Source organism: Oncorhynchus mykiss, chromosome 12 (assembly GCF_013265735.2).
Source record: "Oncorhynchus mykiss isolate Arlee chromosome 12, USDA_OmykA_1.1, whole genome shotgun sequence".
NCBI classification, from domain to species: domain Eukaryota; kingdom Metazoa; phylum Chordata; class Actinopteri; order Salmoniformes; family Salmonidae; genus Oncorhynchus; species Oncorhynchus mykiss.
The window spans coordinates 35,405,768-35,424,335 of NC_048576.1; the positions used below are offsets into that span (position 1 = coordinate 35,405,768).

The 18,568-nt window shown below is 39.6% G+C and overlaps 2 protein-coding genes across 6 annotated transcripts; both read left to right on the plus strand.

The window, feature by feature from the left end:
- Window positions 1-1,069: 1,069 nt before the first annotated feature.
- Window positions 1,070-12,336, plus strand: LOC110537511 (protein FAM114A2). 5 transcript variants are annotated; one of them, XM_021623606.2, is made up of 14 exons: window positions 1,070-1,168; window positions 2,570-2,850; window positions 3,009-3,108; window positions 3,256-3,357; window positions 4,588-4,691; window positions 4,794-4,928; window positions 5,032-5,190; window positions 5,461-5,584; window positions 5,796-5,881; window positions 6,175-6,270; window positions 6,371-6,510; window positions 9,815-9,887; window positions 11,331-11,384; window positions 11,504-12,336. In XM_021623606.2, exons 2-14 carry the CDS (start codon window positions 2,587-2,589, stop codon window positions 11,603-11,605), a joined length of 1,539 nt encoding a protein of 512 aa, XP_021479281.2. In that variant the 5' UTR covers window positions 1,070-1,168; window positions 2,570-2,586; the 3' UTR covers window positions 11,606-12,336. The 5 variants fall into 5 exon arrangements, with proteins under 5 accessions (XP_021479281.2, XP_021479284.2, XP_021479279.2 ...); XM_021623609.2 differs by lacking the exon at window positions 1,070-1,168 and adding an exon at window positions 1,669-1,821; XM_021623604.2 differs by lacking the exon at window positions 1,070-1,168 and adding an exon at window positions 1,930-2,078.
- A 198-nt stretch (window positions 12,337-12,534) lies between these two features.
- LOC110537512 (CCR4-NOT transcription complex subunit 8) lies at window positions 12,535-16,190 on the plus strand. The gene is made up of 7 exons (XM_021623610.2): window positions 12,535-12,680; window positions 13,418-13,621; window positions 13,738-13,931; window positions 14,095-14,256; window positions 14,409-14,553; window positions 14,917-15,027; window positions 15,264-16,190. Exons 2-7 carry the CDS (start codon window positions 13,505-13,507, stop codon window positions 15,390-15,392), a joined length of 858 nt encoding a protein of 285 aa, XP_021479285.1. The 5' UTR covers window positions 12,535-12,680; window positions 13,418-13,504; the 3' UTR covers window positions 15,393-16,190.
- The last annotated feature ends 2,378 nt before the right edge of the window (window positions 16,191-18,568 follow it).

The window sequence follows — 18,568 nt, forward strand, 5'->3', positions numbered from 1 at the left end:
TAACTGCAAAAGCTCAGAAGCTACTGTGGCAATGGCCATTGCAGAGCATTGTTCGCTGCTAGCATGCGACCATTTAGGTATGGCTTGCAAAGCTGCCTTTTCAGATTCTGTCGCAGCAACACACTTCCAAGTCTGACGTACAAGTTGCAGTGAAGTCATTTGAGGGAGAGCAAACAGATCCTGTCAAGCTTTTGGACAATCTGGTACACCTCTTAATATCAATTTGCAGCAGAGTAGTCAACCCTATGGCAAAAATTGATGTCCTGAAAGATGCCATTGATGGACATCTCAGTCCATCACCATACCTTGTGTACCTTTTCGAGAGCACGGTGTACCAACTCAGTCTTGCGCCAGAGGACAAAAAGGTCATTCGGAGATGGTGTATCAACTATTGTTGCTTTAAGCAAGGAGCTGCAAGCAAGGCTCCCAGACAACCTTGAAGCCTTGCGAAACATGGCCTTGTTCAGTGTTAAGGAAACGCTAAAGAACAATAAAGGCACCAGTGAAATTATTAAAGTAGCTGAGCTACTGGTATACCAACCTCAAACAATTGATAAAATTGTTTCCCAATGGAGAAACATCCATCTGTTTAGGTGGGACTCAACTGAAAATACAGTCGAGTTTTGGAGTGAAGTCAATAACTACACGGACTCTTCCGGGTCAAATTAATTTGAAGAACTGTGCAAAGCTGCACTCGCTGCCCTCTCCTTGTACACTCAAATGCGGAGGTTGAACGGCTGTTCAGCCAAATCAGTGTGGTCAAGTCAAAGTTAAGAAATAGAATGTCACTGCACACTCTCAGCTGGCTGGTGATACCTGTTACCAGCATAAACTACCAAGTGAAGTTCTGCGGCTGTTTGGCACCACAGCAGCATACAGCTTTAAGGCCACTCCATCCTCTACTGCTGGTTCCAGCTCCGTGACAAAGCAGTTGGACAGTGAAGATGAAGAGGATTTCCTTGCCAATCTATGATTCATCATATTTCCAGTACGTATGTATACTCTGGAACTGGTGGAGACACACAGCTGATGGTGGCAGTGTGCACTGCAGTGTGTGCGAGAACAGTGGCAATATCTGGAGGAAACCATTGAACAGCTAACCAGCCAAGCAGCACAACAATCTGGAGAGAGATGGAAAGAGATGCCTAGTGCACACATCATTATTTGAGTTAAGTTGCTTGTTCAATAAGATAGCATATATACCTTGTTATTAGCTTGTACCTATAATTGTTGATCAGTTAGGTAGCATGTTAACTACCAATACACTGCTTAAAACTATAATTGTTCAGAATGTGTAGGTTTACTAGTTAAAAATAAAATAAATAAAATGTAATTGTTCAATAATGTGTAATTGTTTAATAATTCAATGTGTTGTGTTTAAAAATAAAAATATCTGATTATATAAAATGTGTAGGGTTAATATTACTTTTACAAATAAAAATATATGATAATAAATGAACAAATCTAAACTAACCATTGTCAAATCATATTTTTCGCAGAGATGGCCAGTCAATTTGAGTAACGTTATTGTGTATTCTACGTAACGATGCAGTTTTACGTTATTACGTAATGACGCCTTCACGCAATGACGTCACAACGTCATTTAGCAACAAATCGACCTGTCTCTAGCAAACTTCATGTGCTTTATGTATTGATTTGTTGTTAATAAAAATAAAAAATAAAACGAAAAGAACTGCCTCTAGCAACTTCCCCAGAAAATTAGTTGGAAAAACTGCGCCTTCCCGCTTACGTTCTATATGGAACACGATCTACTAACGATATATCCCTGTCAGGCCGACGTCGGCGAGATGAACAGTATGTGTGAGTAGTAGAACTACTCCCCAACAATGGTTTTGAAAAGCAACTGGGAGCTAATGCTTGTGTAATGTTCCCTCCAGGTCAGCAGTTGGCGTTGTGTACTGTTTTGAACACTATAAGTACGTGTTTATGCAGTAGAAGAAGAGATCCCTCACCATAACAAATTATCGTGTGACGTGGCTAATAGGGGGTTTTGTAGCTAGACCTTGCAAGATAACGAAGAAAATCAAGACGATCACACGAAATCTGGGATAAAATGTGTTAGTAACGTAAATAGATGGCATTCTTGATCAAGACCATGTGGCTTCTTTCTTAGACAATTGTCTATCACCTAGAAGACTTGGGAGCAATGACTTTAGCATAGAAAGCTAACAGCTAGTTAAGGGAAAGTACAACAATGTCTAGCCGTTGATGTGCTGTCACTGATGTTTTTTGGACACAGTTACGTTTGGCTCAGACAACTGTTATCTTAGCTAAACAATAACTATAAAAGTCTGAGTATCAGTCTCTATTCTCTGTAATTTAGTTTATCTATGTAGCTAGATTTAATCTGCAAGAATAGCCTGTCACTGGACTTCTCTTGCCCCAGATTGTGACTGGACTCAATTTGAGTAACGCCTGGGGCAAAGTGAACTTCTACTGTACATCCCACTTGTTTTGACTTATTGATTGGATATAAATTATTTTAAAAACTATGGTTTCAATGAAACATTACACAAATTCTTATTGTCTTTTCATCCAATAACAACAGGTATGTGTTAAGTTAAGATGTCAGACAGCGAAGCCCCTGGTGACCCTGCTGGGTGTTCAGAGGTCGCAGAGACAGAGGCCCCACCACTGCAGACCTCCACTGTTACGCCACCAGACAGTGCTCCACAGACACTACCTGGAGAGAGCACCACACATGACTCCACAGATGTCCCCCCAACCAGGAACGGAAGGAAAACCAGGAAGAGACCAGATCCAAAACCTCCAGTTGAAGTCCACAAGACTCAGGAGGAGAAACCTAAAGTAGATGGAGAGCCAGCCAAGGTAAGACATGCATGGATACAGCAGAATGAAAGATTCAACAAGCTTAGCTTCTAACCTTGGGGCCTGGATATGTTTTTTAAAAATGTTTATAGCTGTATAGGGTACAAACGATAGCCAGGTACAAATGTTTTCTCCCTCCATCTCTCTCTCTCCTCCAGACATCCAGTGAGTCAACAGTAGTCCAGGGAGGATGGGGCTACTGGGGGAGCTGGGGAAAGTCCATCATGTCAACGGCCTCGGCCACTGTGGCCACTGTAGGTGAGGAGAACCAAAAATGGTGTTTTCTGCTTGTGGCCATTTTGTGTTCTCATTATGGTGTTAAACAATATGTTTGCCCTTTCAGTGAGCATATGTAAACTTTAAAATATCTAAAAATACATTTTATTATGTTTGTTTCATTTTAAGGTCAAGGAATCACCCAGGTTATTGAGAAGGCAGAGACTTCTCTGGGAATCCCCAGCCCCACAGAGCTGTCTGCACAGATTGGAGAGGAGGACAAACAAGAGGGTAATGATGGCATACACTGGTCATCAACATGATCAACACATGAGTCATCACTCTAGATTTAACATCAGCCGTGATAAGCCTTAGTATATTTAGGATGCGTTTGTTGTGGAGATGTAAAGTGCTTCACTGTTCTAGCTATGCACGTTAGGTTGATGTCTGAGATCTACAGTGCGGTCTGAAATTATTGACACCCTTGATTTAAGATAAGCAAATATTACTCTAAAATATTTTATAGCTATTATGTATGCTACATTTTTTTGTAAATATATATTTGTATACTAATACAATTTCTCAAAGAGATTTTGACCTCTAACAAAGTTCACTGGTTAGAGGTTAACAAAGTTAGAGGTCAAAATTAACATCCCTGTTTTCAATACCCTTCAACAGCTCACCTTGCGAGGATAACGGCACTGAGCCTTTTTTTAAAAATGTTTCATGAATTGGAGAACGCATTGGGAGGGATCTTTGACCATTCCTCCATATCGAATCCTTTTAGACCCTTGATATCCTTTGACTGCGCTTATGCTCTGCCCTCTTCAATTCAATCCACAGGGTTTCAAGTCTGGAGACTGAGATGGCCATTGCAAAATGTAGATTTTTGTGGCCAATTAACAATGTCTTTGTGGATTTTGGTATGCTTAGGGTTATTGTCTTGCTGGAAGATCCACTTGCGACCCAAGTTTCAGCCTCATTGCAGAGGCAACCAGGACATTTTAGCCAAGTCAATAACCCCAAGCACACATCAGAATCCAAAAAGAAACTATTATTTGGCCAGAAAATCAACATTTGTACTGTCCGTCTCTGTCCCTGGACTTGAAACCCATTGATAACCTGTGGTTTGAACTGAAGAATGTAGTCCATAAGCACAGACGAAAGATATCAGGGATCTGGAAGGATTCTGTATGTAGGAATGATCTAAGATCCCTTCCAATGTGTTCTCCAACTCATTTTAGAAAAAGGCTCAGTGCCGTTACCCTCGAATGATGAGGTATTGAAAACAGGAGTGTCAATAATTTTGACCCATAACTTATTGAGAAGAAAAAAAGCATTACTTCTTAAACATAATCTCTTCCTCTGAGCAATTGTATTAGTATCAAATAATATAATTTAAGCAACAAAAAAATTGCAAAGAGTATAGCTGAGTATTTGAATTATTTACTTTATACAGACTTTTTGCTCATCTTTATTAAGGGTGTCAATTATTTTGGACCTACTGTATTTTACTTCTAGGTGAACCCAGTAATGAGACTGATAAAGGGGAAGGAGATGGCGCATTGGCTATGGGAAGCGCCATTGGAATGTTCTCATCCCTCAGCAGTGTTGTTCAAAGCACCGTAAGAAACAATGCTTCTTTGCTTTTTTTGGAGATTACCATCATATGTTGTTTATGGGCAAAAGTGACTTGGTTACTGACTAAATGTATATCTATATTTCAGGGGAAAACGGTCCTAACAGGGGGTTTAGATGCCTTGGAGTTCATAGGCAAGAAGACCATGAATGTCATAGCAGAGGGAGATCCAGGGTACAAGAAAACAAAGGGTCTGATGAACAGGACTAACACTCTTTCTCGGGTGAATATTGTTGAATGGATGTCAGAGAAGCCACCCCCAGTGTTGGGCTTATACCTTATTGGTGTTGGAAAAATTGAATTCAAGGTTTTTGTTTTGGCTGAAGGTCTTACGGGAGGCCAAGGAGAGAGAGGAGCAGGAAACAGCCAAGGAGATGTCCTCCGACACAGAAAATAAGGCCCATTACGGAATGCTGTTCGATGAATTCCAGGGCCTATCCCACCTGGAAGCTCTGGAGATTCTCTCCAGGGAGAGTGAGTCAAAGGTGATAATGAGCAAGTTCCACATTTTACTTTGTACAAAGAAACAAGTAAACAGCCTCTCAAAATATGATTGATTGTACACTGTGCACAGCCTACCATTGAAATCAGTACAACCTTTTACTAGCAATACTTTGCACACTTGTAAAGAGAGCACCTACAACCATTGCAACCTCTTGAGATATAAAAATGGATCCATGCCACTTTAAAATCCTCCTGGCTCCTTTTAGTAGATGTTATCTATGACTGAATCAGTTGTCTGTTGTGTGGTGTAGGTAAAGTCTGTTCTGACCACTCTGTCTGGAGAGGAGCTGGACCAACTTAAAGAGGACCTGGAGCTCATAAAGGAACCCTTCTCTCTGGTGGAGTTTGAGGAGGAGGAGGTGAACGAAAAGAAAGGTAGCCTATCGTCACAGAACTGCCACACAGTCTACTATCACAATGTTACATTTACATTCTTTTAGTACTACTAGTAAACAAAATACTTTTGGTGTATGCTTTTCTTCTGTGGGTGATAAGCCAACTTAAAAACATCCAATGTGTTATCTTGTTTCTGTGATAATACAATGAACAAAATCAATCCATTTTGTTTATTCATATTTATTTTCAGATGAAGATGGCGCTGAGTTTCTGAGGGAATTAACAGGGGCCCTGGATGGACTACACATATCCACAACATCTGACAAACTTCGCAAGGTTGGCACAATACATTTCTCTCTTGATTTCATTTAAAGCCAGATATTTTTCCGTCTCATGCTATTGGTCCAATATTGTAGCAGTGTTTGTTGCTATCTTCTGAAGAGTTTTGGTAGAACTGAGTTTTAAATGGACTGAGTTCACTACTCGTCTTTGCGTATTTGTGCCTGCAGCAATTTTTAGATTCTATATGTTTCTGGATTCTCCATTCATTGCATTTCAGGCAGCACCTCTTCTCCAGTTGATAGATCACTGATCTCTAACCTATTTTCTCTCTGCATACCCCTTATCAGGTGAGTAAGAATGCATGTGACCAGATTGCCCAAATGACCAAACTCATAAAGGAAGAAGGGAATGAAGAGGAAGTGGCAAAAACCTATACTGTTGAGGTATGAAAAAAAAAAAGATCAAGATCTGACTGACTATTGAAATGGAGCTTTACTCCTTTCTGTTTTAACTACTGATGTGAGAGTTGTTGATTCCTCTCAGGATGTCCACTCGTTGGCCATCAGAAACCTGGCTGAGCTCACAGCCAGATCCATAGAGCAGTTCCACAAAGTGGCCGAGACGATTCTATTCTGTACCAGCCAGGAGCTCACCACTCTGGAGCAGGCCAAAATCCTCTCGCAGTAAGTTCCTACACACCATCAGCCATCTACAGTGTTATATTATGAGTCATAGATACAGCCTTCAAAGTATTCACACGCCTAGACTTTTTCAGACTGAATTTAAAATGGATTAAATTGAGATGTTGTCACTGGCCTACACACAGTATCCCATAATGTGAAATTATGTTTTTAGAAATGTTTACAAATTAATTAAACATTATCATCTGAAATGTCTTGTGTCAATAAGGATTCAACACTTTTTTTTATGGAAAGCCTAAATAAGTTCAGGAGTTAAAATGTGCTTAACCAGTCACATAATAAGTTGCATGGACTCACTCGGTGTACAATAATAGTGTTTAACATGATTTTTAAATGACTACCTTATCTCTTTACCCCACACATACAATTATCTGTCAGGTCACTCAGTTGAGCAGTGAATTTCAAACAGATTCAACCACAAAGACAGAGCGGTTTCCATTGCCTCGCAAAGAAGGGCACCTATTGGTAGATGGGTAAAAATAAAAAGCAGACATTGAATATCCCTTTGAGTATTAATTACATTTTGGATGGTGTATCAATACACCCAGTCACTACACAGATAAAGTCATCCTTCCTAACTCAGTTGCCGGAGAGGAAGGAAACCACTCAGGGATTTCACCATGAGGCCAATGGTAACTTTAAAACAGTTAAGGAAATAATGGCTATGATGGGAGAAAGTTACTCCACAATACTAACCTAAATGACAGAGTGAAAAGAAGGAAGCCTGTACAGAATAAAAATATTACAATAAAAGCATCCCGTTTGCAATGAGGCACTAAAGTAATACTGGGAAACAAACGTGGCAAAGAAAGTAACTTTGTCCTGAATACACCGCCTTATGTTTGGGGCAAATCCAACGCATCACTGAGAACCACTCTAAATATATTCAAACATGGTGGTGGCTGCATCATGTTATGGGTATGCTTGTCATTGGCAAGGACTAGGGAGTTTATTTATTTTTGAATGAAAGAATAGAACTCAACACAGGCAAAATCCTAATGGAAAACCTTGTTCAGTCTGCTTTCCAATAGACACTGGAAGACAAATTCACCCTTCAACAGGACAATGGCCAACAATACACTTTAGTTGCTTATCAAGATGACATTGAATGTTCCAGTTGCCTAGTTTTGACTTAAATCTGTTTAAATCTATGGCAAGACTTGCTGTCTAGCAATGTTCAACAACCAACTTGACAGAAATTAATAATATAATACAGTGGGGCAAAAAATGTCAGCCACCAATTGTGCAAGTTCTCCCACTTAAAAAGATGAGGCCTGTAATTTTCATCATAGGTACACTTCAACTATTACAGACAAAATGAGAAAAAAAATGTTATATATGTGTTATATAATATACACACACACACACAGTTGAAGTCGGAAGTTTACATACACTAAGGTTGGAGTCATTAAAACAACTCGTTTTTCAACCACTCCACACATTTTTTTTTAACAAACTATAGTTTTGGCAAGTCTGTTAGGACATCTACTTTGCATGACACAAGTCATTTTTCCAACAATTGTTTACAGACAGATTATTTCACTTATAATTCACTGTATCACAATTCCAGTGGGTCAGAAGTTTACATGCACTAAGTTGACTGTGCCTTTTAAACAGCTTGGAAAATTCCAGAAAATTATGTAATGGCTTTAGAAGCTTCTGATAGGCTAATTGACTTCATTTGGGTCAATTGGAGGTGTGACTGTATTTCAAGGCCTACCTTCAAACTCAGTTCCTCAAAAGAAATCAGCCAAGACCTCAGAAAATAATTGTAGACCTCCACAATCTGGTTCATCCTTGGGAGCAATTTCCAAACGCTTGCAGGTACCATGTTCATCTATACAAACAAAAGTATGCAAGTATAAACACCATGGTACCACGCACCCTGCCGTTATACCGCTCAGGAAGGAGACGCGTTCTGTCTTCTAGAGAGGAACGTACTTTGGTGCGAAAAGTGCAAATCAATCCCAGAACAACAGCAAAATGACCTTGTGAAGATGCTGGAGGAAATGGGTACAAAAGTATCTATATCCACAGTAAAACAAGCCCTATCTCGACATAACTTGAAAGGTCGCTCAGCAAGGAAGAAGCCACTGCTCCAAAACCGCCATAAAAAAGCCAGACTACGGTTTGCAACTGCACACGGGGACAAAGATCATACTTTTTGGAGAAATGTCCTCTGGTCTGATGAATCAAAAATAGAACTGTTTGGTCATAATGACCATCGTTATGTTTGGAGGAGAAAGGGGGAAGCTTGCAAGCCGAAGAAAACCATCCCAACCGTGAAGCACGGGGTTGGCAGCATGTTGTGGGGGTGCTTTGCTGCAGGAGGGACTGGTGCACTTCACAAAATAGATGGCGTCACGAGGAAGGAAAATGATGTGGACATATTGAAGCAACATCTAAAGACATCAGTCAGGAAGTTAAAGCTTGGTCGCAAATGGGTCTTCCAAATGGACAATGCCCCAAGCATACTTCCAAAGTTGTGGCAAAATGGCTTAAGGACAACAAAGTTAAGGTATTGGAGTGGCCATCACAAAGCCCTGACCTCCAATCCTATGGAAAATTTGTGGGCAGAACTGAAAGTGTGTGTGAGCAAGGAGGCCTAGAAACCTGACTCAGTTACACCAGCTCTGTCAGGAGGAATGGGACAAAATTCACCCAACTTATTGTGGGAAGCTTGTGGAAGGCTACCTGAAACGTTTGACCCAAGTTAAACCATTTAAAGGCAATGCTACCAAATACTAATTGAGTGTAAACTTCTGGCCCACTGGGAGTGTGTTGAAAGAAATAAAAGCTGAAATAAATAATTCTCTTATTCTGACATTTCACATTCTTAAAATAAAGTGGTGATCCTAACTAACCTAAGACAGGGAATTTTTACTAGGATTTAATGTCAGGAATTGTGGAAAAACTGAGTTCAAATGTATTTGGTTAAGGTGTATGTAAACAATATATGTATGTATGTGTGTGTGTATATATATATATATACACATACATACATACATACATATACATGCATGCATACATACATGCATACATACATGCATACATACATACATACATACATACATACATACATACATACATACATACATACATACATGTGTATGTATATGTTGCTTTATCCCAAGCCCCCGTCCCCACAGGAGGCCTTTTGGTAGGCTGTTATTGTAAATAAGAATTTGTTCTTAACTGACTTGCCTAGTTAAATAAAGATTTTCAAAATATAAATATCATAGTATGTGATTGTTCTCTAACTCAACATTTTGTTCTCCCCTTACAGAATAACAATTGTTTTGTGTAAAGAGATATCATTACTTTCCAAGAAGTTCACCTCCTGTTTAACTACAATAGGGGTAAGACGGTAATTCTTTACGAACCTATATCACAAAGTATATTTAGCCTATCACTTAGCTTACACTCTTCGAAGCTGCATTCACAGAACTCTGCTTCAGATGTTTATATTCAAGGTCTTGCACAACAACTTTTCATCATGGAACTTGTGTACTTCATCACTATGACAACTAATAAATGGTATTTTGTGTTTCACAAAGTAATCATCCTTACTTTAAAGCAGTGGTATTCAAAGTCGTGGTCATGACCCCTATTGCGTCGCGGGGGAATTGGAGTGTGGTCCCCAAAACAAAAATAAATTAAGAGAAAAGATTTGTATCGGACAATATACAAATGTGTTTGGGAAAGAAGTTGATTAATGAGATAAATGTAATTATTTAAAGGTTGCTGGTTGATTAAAAAATATATATAACTGTTTTTAAGGTTGTCCTCGAATTTGGGGAGGGGTGTATGTGTCTTTCGGAGGGGTTGGGTAAAAAGTGGAAATTTCAGCTGAACCTTGTGAGCAATTGGCCAATAGAGTGATCTTAAACAAAAAATATGGTGGTGGATCTTGATTTTATGGGGCTATTTTTCTTCCACTGGTCTTGGGGCCCTTAAGGTCAATGGCATCATGAACTTGACCCAGTACCAGGACATTTTATCCAAGACAATAACCCCAAGCACACATCAAAATCCACAAAGAAATGGTTAATTGGCCACAAAAATCTACATTTTGCAATGGCCATCTCATTCTCTGGATTTGAAACTCATTGAAAACTTGTTGGTTAAATTGAAGAGGGCAGAGCATAAGCACAGACTAAGGGTATCAAGGATCTGGAAGAATTATGTATGGAGAAATGGTCTAAAATCCCTCCCAATGTGTTCTCCAAATCATAAAACATTTTAGAAAAAGGCTCAGTGCTGTTATCCTCGCAAGGTGCGGTATTGAAAACGAGTGTCCATTTTGACCATTACCTATTTGACAACTTGTAAAACAAAAACTCTTTCTCGGAGCAATTGTATTAGTATAAAATAATGTAAAGTAAGAGTACAGATTGTTGTACTTTTTTGAGAAAGATAAGTTAAGAGATGAGAATTTTATTAATTGAAGGTTACGTGTTGATGTAAAAAATCAAGTAAAATATACCGATTTTAAGGTTGTAATCAGATTTGGGTAGGGGTGTGGTCCCTGAAATTATGGCATAAGAAATTGGGTCCCTGCTGAAAAAGTTTAAAAACCACTGCTTTAAAGAGCTTCAATCCATTAAATAAATTGTTGCAGAGTGGTCGGTAACAAGTTGATGCAATCTTTCCATGCTGTAATGCTGACATTATTAATTCTAATGGAGATGACTTTAGTTAATTAGACCCATATAGTAGTGTAAATCAGTATGAACATGTGTATAAGATTCCTGCTTCACTGAGTCCAGAGACTAACGAGAGCAAAACATTTTGTTTTGCAGTCAAATAAAAAGGGAGATGTCCTCAATCCACTCATAACAGGAGTATTTTTGGAGGTTTGTATGATTGTGCATCACTGCATATCACAATTCTGTCTGAAACCTGAATATTGTGTGTGATTTACAAATGTGGTGCATTAAGTATCTACAGTATGTATGTATCTCCTCTTCTTTAGGCTTCCAACAGTGCATCGTACATCCAGGATGCCTTCCAGCTCCTCATGCCTGTATTGGAGGTGTCCCACATTCAAAGGAGTGCTGACTCTACCCAACAGTGACCGTATCACTCTCTCTGCTGTGCTAGCAAGGGACTGACAAACAAAAGCATTGACGTGTCATTTACTTCCTCAGCTGTCATTCATATTTAGTTTGAAGCCTAAACTAAATTGTCATGCCTCATAACAAATGCACCGTTTGATAGTGTTTACTCGTTGTGGGGAATTGTAATGCTTTTGCTGTTGTGTAGCACAGTAGATAGACCAATGCACACTATTTGAGGAGTCGAGCTGATGTGTTTGAATGACACTGATGTCTGCATTTCTCACGTCTCCATGTCTCTATTTAACAATTACTATGATTCAATTCATTATTCATAACACCAGGATTCAGGATCAGGATAACCTTGAGGTTCAGGATAACCTCAAGTTCTTAACCAAGTATACAGGTATTACGGATGAGTGTGATATCGCTTTGCCATACCTCCCTATTTATCTGCAAATGTAATGTATGAACAGAATATTAGTAATTGAATGAATTAACAACTATTTTAATTGTTTTAATGTGAAAAGTGGTAACTTGTGTCTTGGAACTATATCAGGTTTTCCTTAGACAGTTGGAGCTACATAACCGTCAGGTATTTTATGCTTTCCAAATCAAAGTAATTTCTTAAACAAAATCCTATTACAGCTTTGTATTGATTATTGTGGAATACCAAAGCCCAAATGAAGATTTGCGTAAATGTGATACTTTGTAAAGCATTTCGTTTGTAAAAATCTTTGCAAGCCAATGATCTCCTGGATAATTGGGTCTTTATTGTGCTGAAAACTTACTGTACATGGGGGGTCATGACAACAAACCACATTGGCAACTATAAAGTTCAAAACTAAAGTTATGTAGCTTGCTATAATATTATGCGGCTGTATATGCTCCGTGCTCTTCAGCAACTACAATCAGACTATTTGGGTCAGAGCTTCAAGAGAGAGTGAAGGTGCGCTTTTTTTTTTCTTCACTGCGCCTGCGTAAATGTTTATCTGACTTCCGACAGCAGCAAGTAAGCCAACGTTAACCAGTAACGTTAGCTATCAAGTACTAGCAGTAGCCCCAGCAGAAGTACAAGATCATACGACGGATCAGGTAAACATTGTTGATTGTGGTTTATACGGTTCATAGTAGCTAGCCAATACCATAATATGCGAGTCCAGCAAATTACCTAAGTGAGTTGGCTAGCTATCATGCCGTTTTCCAGCTAACGTTAGCTCTTCATACTAACCAAACGAACCAACGCTAGCAAACTTAGTTAGCCATTTCGCTAGCTAGTCTAAACTGATTCGGCCAGCGACTGATGAATGTTATGGAAGATTGCAGTGATGTGACAAGTTCGTAATTTGAATATCACCAAATTGGGAGAGGGGGGAGATTGACGAGGTAGTTAACATTTATGTTCGCTAGCCACACTGGAGGTTAATGTTATCTACCGTGAACATACTATGTTTCCCCCGGTAACTGAGTTAGCTATTATCATTGTGTTAGCTACATAGCTTGTTCGTCATTCCATTGTTGCTAGCTAGTTAACTAAGTGTTTGTACAAGAACCGTTCATAATTTGCAGAAAACAAAGTGGAGTCGTTTATCCAGCCAAGCTCGCTTGCTATTGAACTACCAGCTAACGTTAGTTAGCATCCCTCATACCGCAGTGATGATATCCAGGCCAGTCAGGTTTTGATTTAAGCGCCCAGCCATGTAGTTAGCTACATGTGTTTGATGTTGAATCCAGCTACTGCACACAGTTTTTAACTAGCTATCATTTTGCATTTAAAATGTAATGGTTGATTAGCTTAATGGCCTATATGAATTTAAACCTCTTGTTCCCAGATAGTTTTTTTTTCTTCTTCGCCACACTGCTCCCTGAAGGTGCTGCAGAATTATCGGTGTTTTCAGTCCTTTCCTCAACCTGCAAAAATGCCAGCCGCACTTGCAGATACCAGTCAGATTATCTGTGAGGTCTGGGCAAGCAATGTGGAGGAGGAAATGAGGAAAATCCGACAGATAATTCAAAGCTACAACTCCATTGCCATGGTAATCTATCGTGTCAAATATGCATATATTTATGCTTAGTAGGTCTGGGAATATTGATATTGCATTAAACCATTTTTTATTTCAGTCATTTAATGATGTCCTCCTTGTTCCACCAGGACACAGAATTCCCCGGAGTAGTAGTTCGACCAATTGGCGAGTTTCGCAGCACAGTAGATTACCAGTACCAGCTCTTGAGGTGCAACGTGGACCTTCTGAAAATCATCCAATTGGGACTGTCGTTTATGAACGAGGACGGAGACTATCCTCCTGGAACAACAACATGGCAGTTCAATTTCAAATTTAATTTAACGTGGGTGTTATTCCTTACATCCTTTTTACAATACAGCATAGCCAGTGATGGAATTAAAACTAGCATGCTTATTTGGGTAGGATTTGTTGCCTCATTAGAATACTTGAGTAATAGTTTGTTTTGTTCCTTTCTGGAAAAAAGACTGATGTTCTTTTGTAAACAGAGAGGATATGTACTCCCAGGACTCAATAGACCTACTCCAGAACTCCGGCCTCCAATTCAAAAAGCACGAGGAAGAGGGGATTGACACACTTTACTTTGCTGAGCTCCTGATGACATCTGGTTTAGTGCTGTGTGAAAATGTCAAGTGGCTCTCCTTTCACAGGTAGGGATGTGTGGAGAAATGTCAGTGGGCCTAGGCCCTAGTTTTTCCTGGTGACCAGGTTCAGCTCTGGGCCCAAGTCATTAACTCACAACAGTGCCTCAATTGTCATTTGAGAAATGTTATAATGATATACCTGCTGTTCTCATTTGCAGCGGGTATGATTTTGGCTACCTGGTGAAGCTCTTAACGGACACTCGCCTACCTGAGGAGGAACATGAGTTCTTCCAGATCCTCAATCTCTTCTTCCCTGCAATCTATGATGTGAAATATCTGATGAAAAGCTGTAAGAACTTAAAGGTAAAGACACATTCCTTGTAACCTGCTTATTCATTTATGTTATGGTATTAGCAAAGCCAATGAAAGCACTGTTGGCTGTAAAGCATGTCTGACAGTTTAAATCTGAGTCTCATGCATGCCTCAACTTTGTTGGCATGCTTAGCTTGATTAGCTAATGCAAGTCTTCAGGTCTCGGACAAGGTTACTCATCACACAAGCGTGGCTCATTGAACTGCCCCAGCTACACAAGCAATGTTGGTCTATTGGTAAAGAAATGTGACTGACAAGAAATGTGACTGACATGAAATGTCCTTTGACTTCCCCAAAGGCTGAGGTAGAGCATATGGCTGCAGTTGGCTGACTGTTGCCTGTGTGTTTGTTCAGGGAGGACTCCAGGAGGTGGCTGACCAGCTGGAACTGAAAAGGATTGGGAGACAGCACCAGGCCGGTTCCGATTCACTGCTCACAGGGATGGCGTTCTTTAGGATGAAAGAGGTACCTACTATTCTATTCCTCATGTCTCCTATCTTCCATGACATTTTCAACATTGTGCTTACACCTGTCATGTCCTTTCAAATCAGTGGTCAGGAAGGAAAATAACCTTTAAGGTTGACAGTCCCAGTTCAAGATATAGAAACTAGCCTTGATGATGGGGACGTGCATCTTGGGAGAAACTGAGTCTGACAATGTTTCTGTTACTTGAAACGTCTGAAGTAATTTGTCTTTTGCAGCTTTTCTTTGAAGACAACATTGATGATGCAAAGTATTGTGGGCGATTGTATGGATTGGGCTCTGGGTCCACTCAAAATCAGAACGGCATCTCAAGCTCTTCCCAAGAGGAAACTAACAACAAGCACTGACTGACCATGAGGCCATCAAGTGGAAGACTCACTTGTTTTATCCCATCCGGTAGATGTTTCTCTTCTCCTCTCACTCCCAGAAGAAAACATGAGATTAATTTCTGTATTGAACTTCACCAGCTGCAAAAAGGGCATTGGTTACCACACTCTCCCCTTGAAACCATTTTGTTCTGTCATAGTTGATTTTACTGCGTATTGCCACCATTCAAATTCCCTATTGTACCACCATTGAGCCTTTCTAGCACCCATCTCACAGGTCCAGTATTCGAAAACCTTTTATCTGTGTGTTACAGCATTGCAGTAACTACCATTCTTTTAAAAGCATGGGACCAGCTCGTGTATTGTACTGCAAATGATAAGTGTAGCATTTAAGTGCTTGACAGCAATTCCCTGCACTCCTGCTTTTCATAACAAACTTTATTTAGACCCAACTGTAACTCAAGCATCAGTAGGTATCGTTCCCAAATCATTTCCGTGTTGGATACATGCTTGTAGGGATTGTACACTTTAAAAAAAAACAAAAAAAGAATTATGCTGGACAGGTATGTAAACTATAATGTACATTTTCACTGCAGCCAACCTGTTTTAGCATTTTTCCTTTCAGGAAGGAGATTTTTAGGTGGGTACCAGGTTGGTCTGAGTATGAACTTGTTTACAGGGGCACCCTGCAGTTCTGTAACATTTGCTTTTAATTTGTTCACCGCTCAGTTTAAACAGATGTTTTTGGTTGCTATTGTTTTTACAACATACATTGTTTGAAACAGTTGTATATTAAAACATTTTCTATTTTCAATGTGACATTTTTAGTATTTTGTCATGTCTTGTTTTAAGGCATGCCCAAAAATGTATTTCCTATATTTAGGCATGCCTTACTGAACCAATTGTGTCGCTGTTTTAAGGTTGAATTGGGTTACGTAGTTGGGCTGCATTCTGTCACGTAACACAGCTACTTGACTTTTCATCCATATTGTATCCTCTTCATTATTGTGCCTAGGCTAGCATACATGTATCCTTCCCAGACCAAGCTTGAGCTGTTAACTGACAGAGCAAGACCTGCATCTGATTTAAAAAGGGTAAAGGTTCTAAGTATTCTTGGACAGGTTCATTTCCACCCTGAGGTAGTTGGATCCTCTGCATAATTAAGGCTTTTCCACGTATTCCTCCTTAACATGAGGGATACTCGTTGTGAGGTAATGTACACAGAATTGGGTGCCATTGTTTTGTAAATATAGGGTTCTAGTCCATTGCACATAAGCGCAATAAGTATCAAACCGCATTACTTCAATTGTTTCATTCCAGACTAAAATGCTACACCTGATGAATCAGTACATCAATTTATTTCATATTTTTAGGCTGGTGTTCATATACCCAAATCTCATGTAAGTCAGATGTATTTTAGTGAAAAGGTTTACTGATATACAGTGCCTTCGGAAAGTATTCAGACCCCTTCACTTTTTCAACATTTCGTTAAGCTACAACCCTTACTCTAAAATATTATTTTTTTTAAATCCTCAGCAATCAACACACACTAACCAATAATGTCAAAGTGAAAACAGAATTTGAGAAATGTTAGCCAATTTAGAAAAAAATAAGTATTCAGACCCTTTGCTGTGAGACTCGCAATTGAGCTCCGTTGCACCCTGTTTCCATTGATCATCCTTGATGTTTCTACAACTTGATTGGATTTCACCTGTGGTAAATTCAATTGATTGGACATGATTTGGAAAGGCACACACCTGTCTATATAAGGTCCCATAGTTGACAGTGCATGTCAGAGCAAAAACCAAACCATGAGCTTGATGGAACTGTCCAACCACAGATCTGGGGAAGGTTACCAAAACATTTCTGCACCATAGATGGTCCCAAGACCACAGTGGCCTCCATCAATCTTAAATAGAAGAAGTTTGGAACCACCAAAACTTCCTAGAGCTGGCCACCCAGCCAAACTGAGCAATTGGGAGAAGGGCCTTGGTCACTAGTCAGGATCGAGGCAAAGATGAACAGAGCAAAGTACAGCGAAAACCTGCTCAGGACCACAGACTGAGGCTAAGGTTCACCTTCCAACAGGACAATGACCCTAAGCACACAGCCAAGACAATGCAGGAGTGGCTTCGGGATAAGTCTGAACTCCTTGAGCCTGGACTTGAACCCGATCGAACATCTTTGGAGAGACCTAAAAATAGCTGAGCAGCAACCATCCCCATCCAACCTGACAGAGTTTGAGAGGATCTGCAGACAAGAATGGGAGACACTCCCCAAATCATCCAAAAGGCGAGGTCAGTACAGGTGCTTTAAAGCAGGGACAGAGAGACAGCTTCTATCTCAAGGCCATCAGACTGTTAAACGGCCACCACTAACATTGAGTGGCTGCTGCCAACACACTGACTCCAGCCACTTTAATAATGGGAATTGATGGAAATGTATGTAAAATATATCACTAGCCACTTTAAACAATGCTACTTAATATGTTTACATACCCTACATTACTCATCTCATATGTATATACTGTACTCTATATCATCTACTGCATCTTTATGTAATACATGTATCACTAGCCACTTTAAACTATGCCACTTTTGTTTACATACCCTACATTACTCATCTCATATGTATATCTACTGATATCTACTGCATCTTGCCTATGCCGTTCTGTACCATCACTCATTCATATATCTTTATGTACATATTCTTTATCCCTTTACACTTGGGTGTATAAGGTAGTCGTTTTGGGATTGTTAGGTTAGATTACTCGTTGGTTATTACTGCATTGTCGGAACTAGAAGCACAAGCATTTCGCTACACTCGCATTAACATCTGCTAACCATGTGTATGTGACAAATACATTTGATTTGATTTGAAATGCAGGCGTGCCAAGCTTATACTGTAGCATCATACCCAAGAAGACTCAAGGCTGTAATCGCTGCCAAAGGTGCTTCCATAAAGTACAGAGTAACGGGTCTGAATACTTATGTAGATTTGACAATCAATGTTTTTATTTTGAATAAATTAGTGAAAGTGTAAACCTATTTTTGCTTTGTCATTATGGGGTATTGTGTGTAGATAGGACAATTATTTTTAAATAAATTTTAGAATAAGGCTTTTCGTGGTAATTATTCTAATCAAAGGAGAGACTTGAGAACCTGAGTTGAAAGACTCAGATCCTGGATGTTCATGAC

Excerpts from the sequence above, each read along its gene's own strand:
- LOC110537511 (XM_021623606.2), top strand. The coding sequence starts at position 2,587 with ATGTCAGACAGCGAAGCCCCTGGTGACCCTGCTGGGTGTTCAGAGGTC. Across the intron at positions 3,358-4,587 it reads AGAGGAGGACAAACAAGAGG|GTGAACCCAGTAATGAGACT; the intron begins GTAATGATGGCA and ends TTTTACTTCTAG. Across the intron at positions 5,585-5,795 it reads GGAGGTGAACGAAAAGAAAG|ATGAAGATGGCGCTGAGTTT; the intron begins GTAGCCTATCGT and ends ATTTATTTTCAG.
- LOC110537512 (XM_021623610.2), top strand. The coding sequence starts at position 13,505 with ATGCCAGCCGCACTTGCAGATACCAGTCAGATTATCTGTGAGGTCTGG. Across the intron at positions 13,932-14,094 it reads AATTTCAAATTTAATTTAAC|AGAGGATATGTACTCCCAGG; the intron begins GTGGGTGTTATT and ends TTTTGTAAACAG. Across the intron at positions 14,554-14,916 it reads AAAGCTGTAAGAACTTAAAG|GGAGGACTCCAGGAGGTGGC; the intron begins GTAAAGACACAT and ends GTGTTTGTTCAG.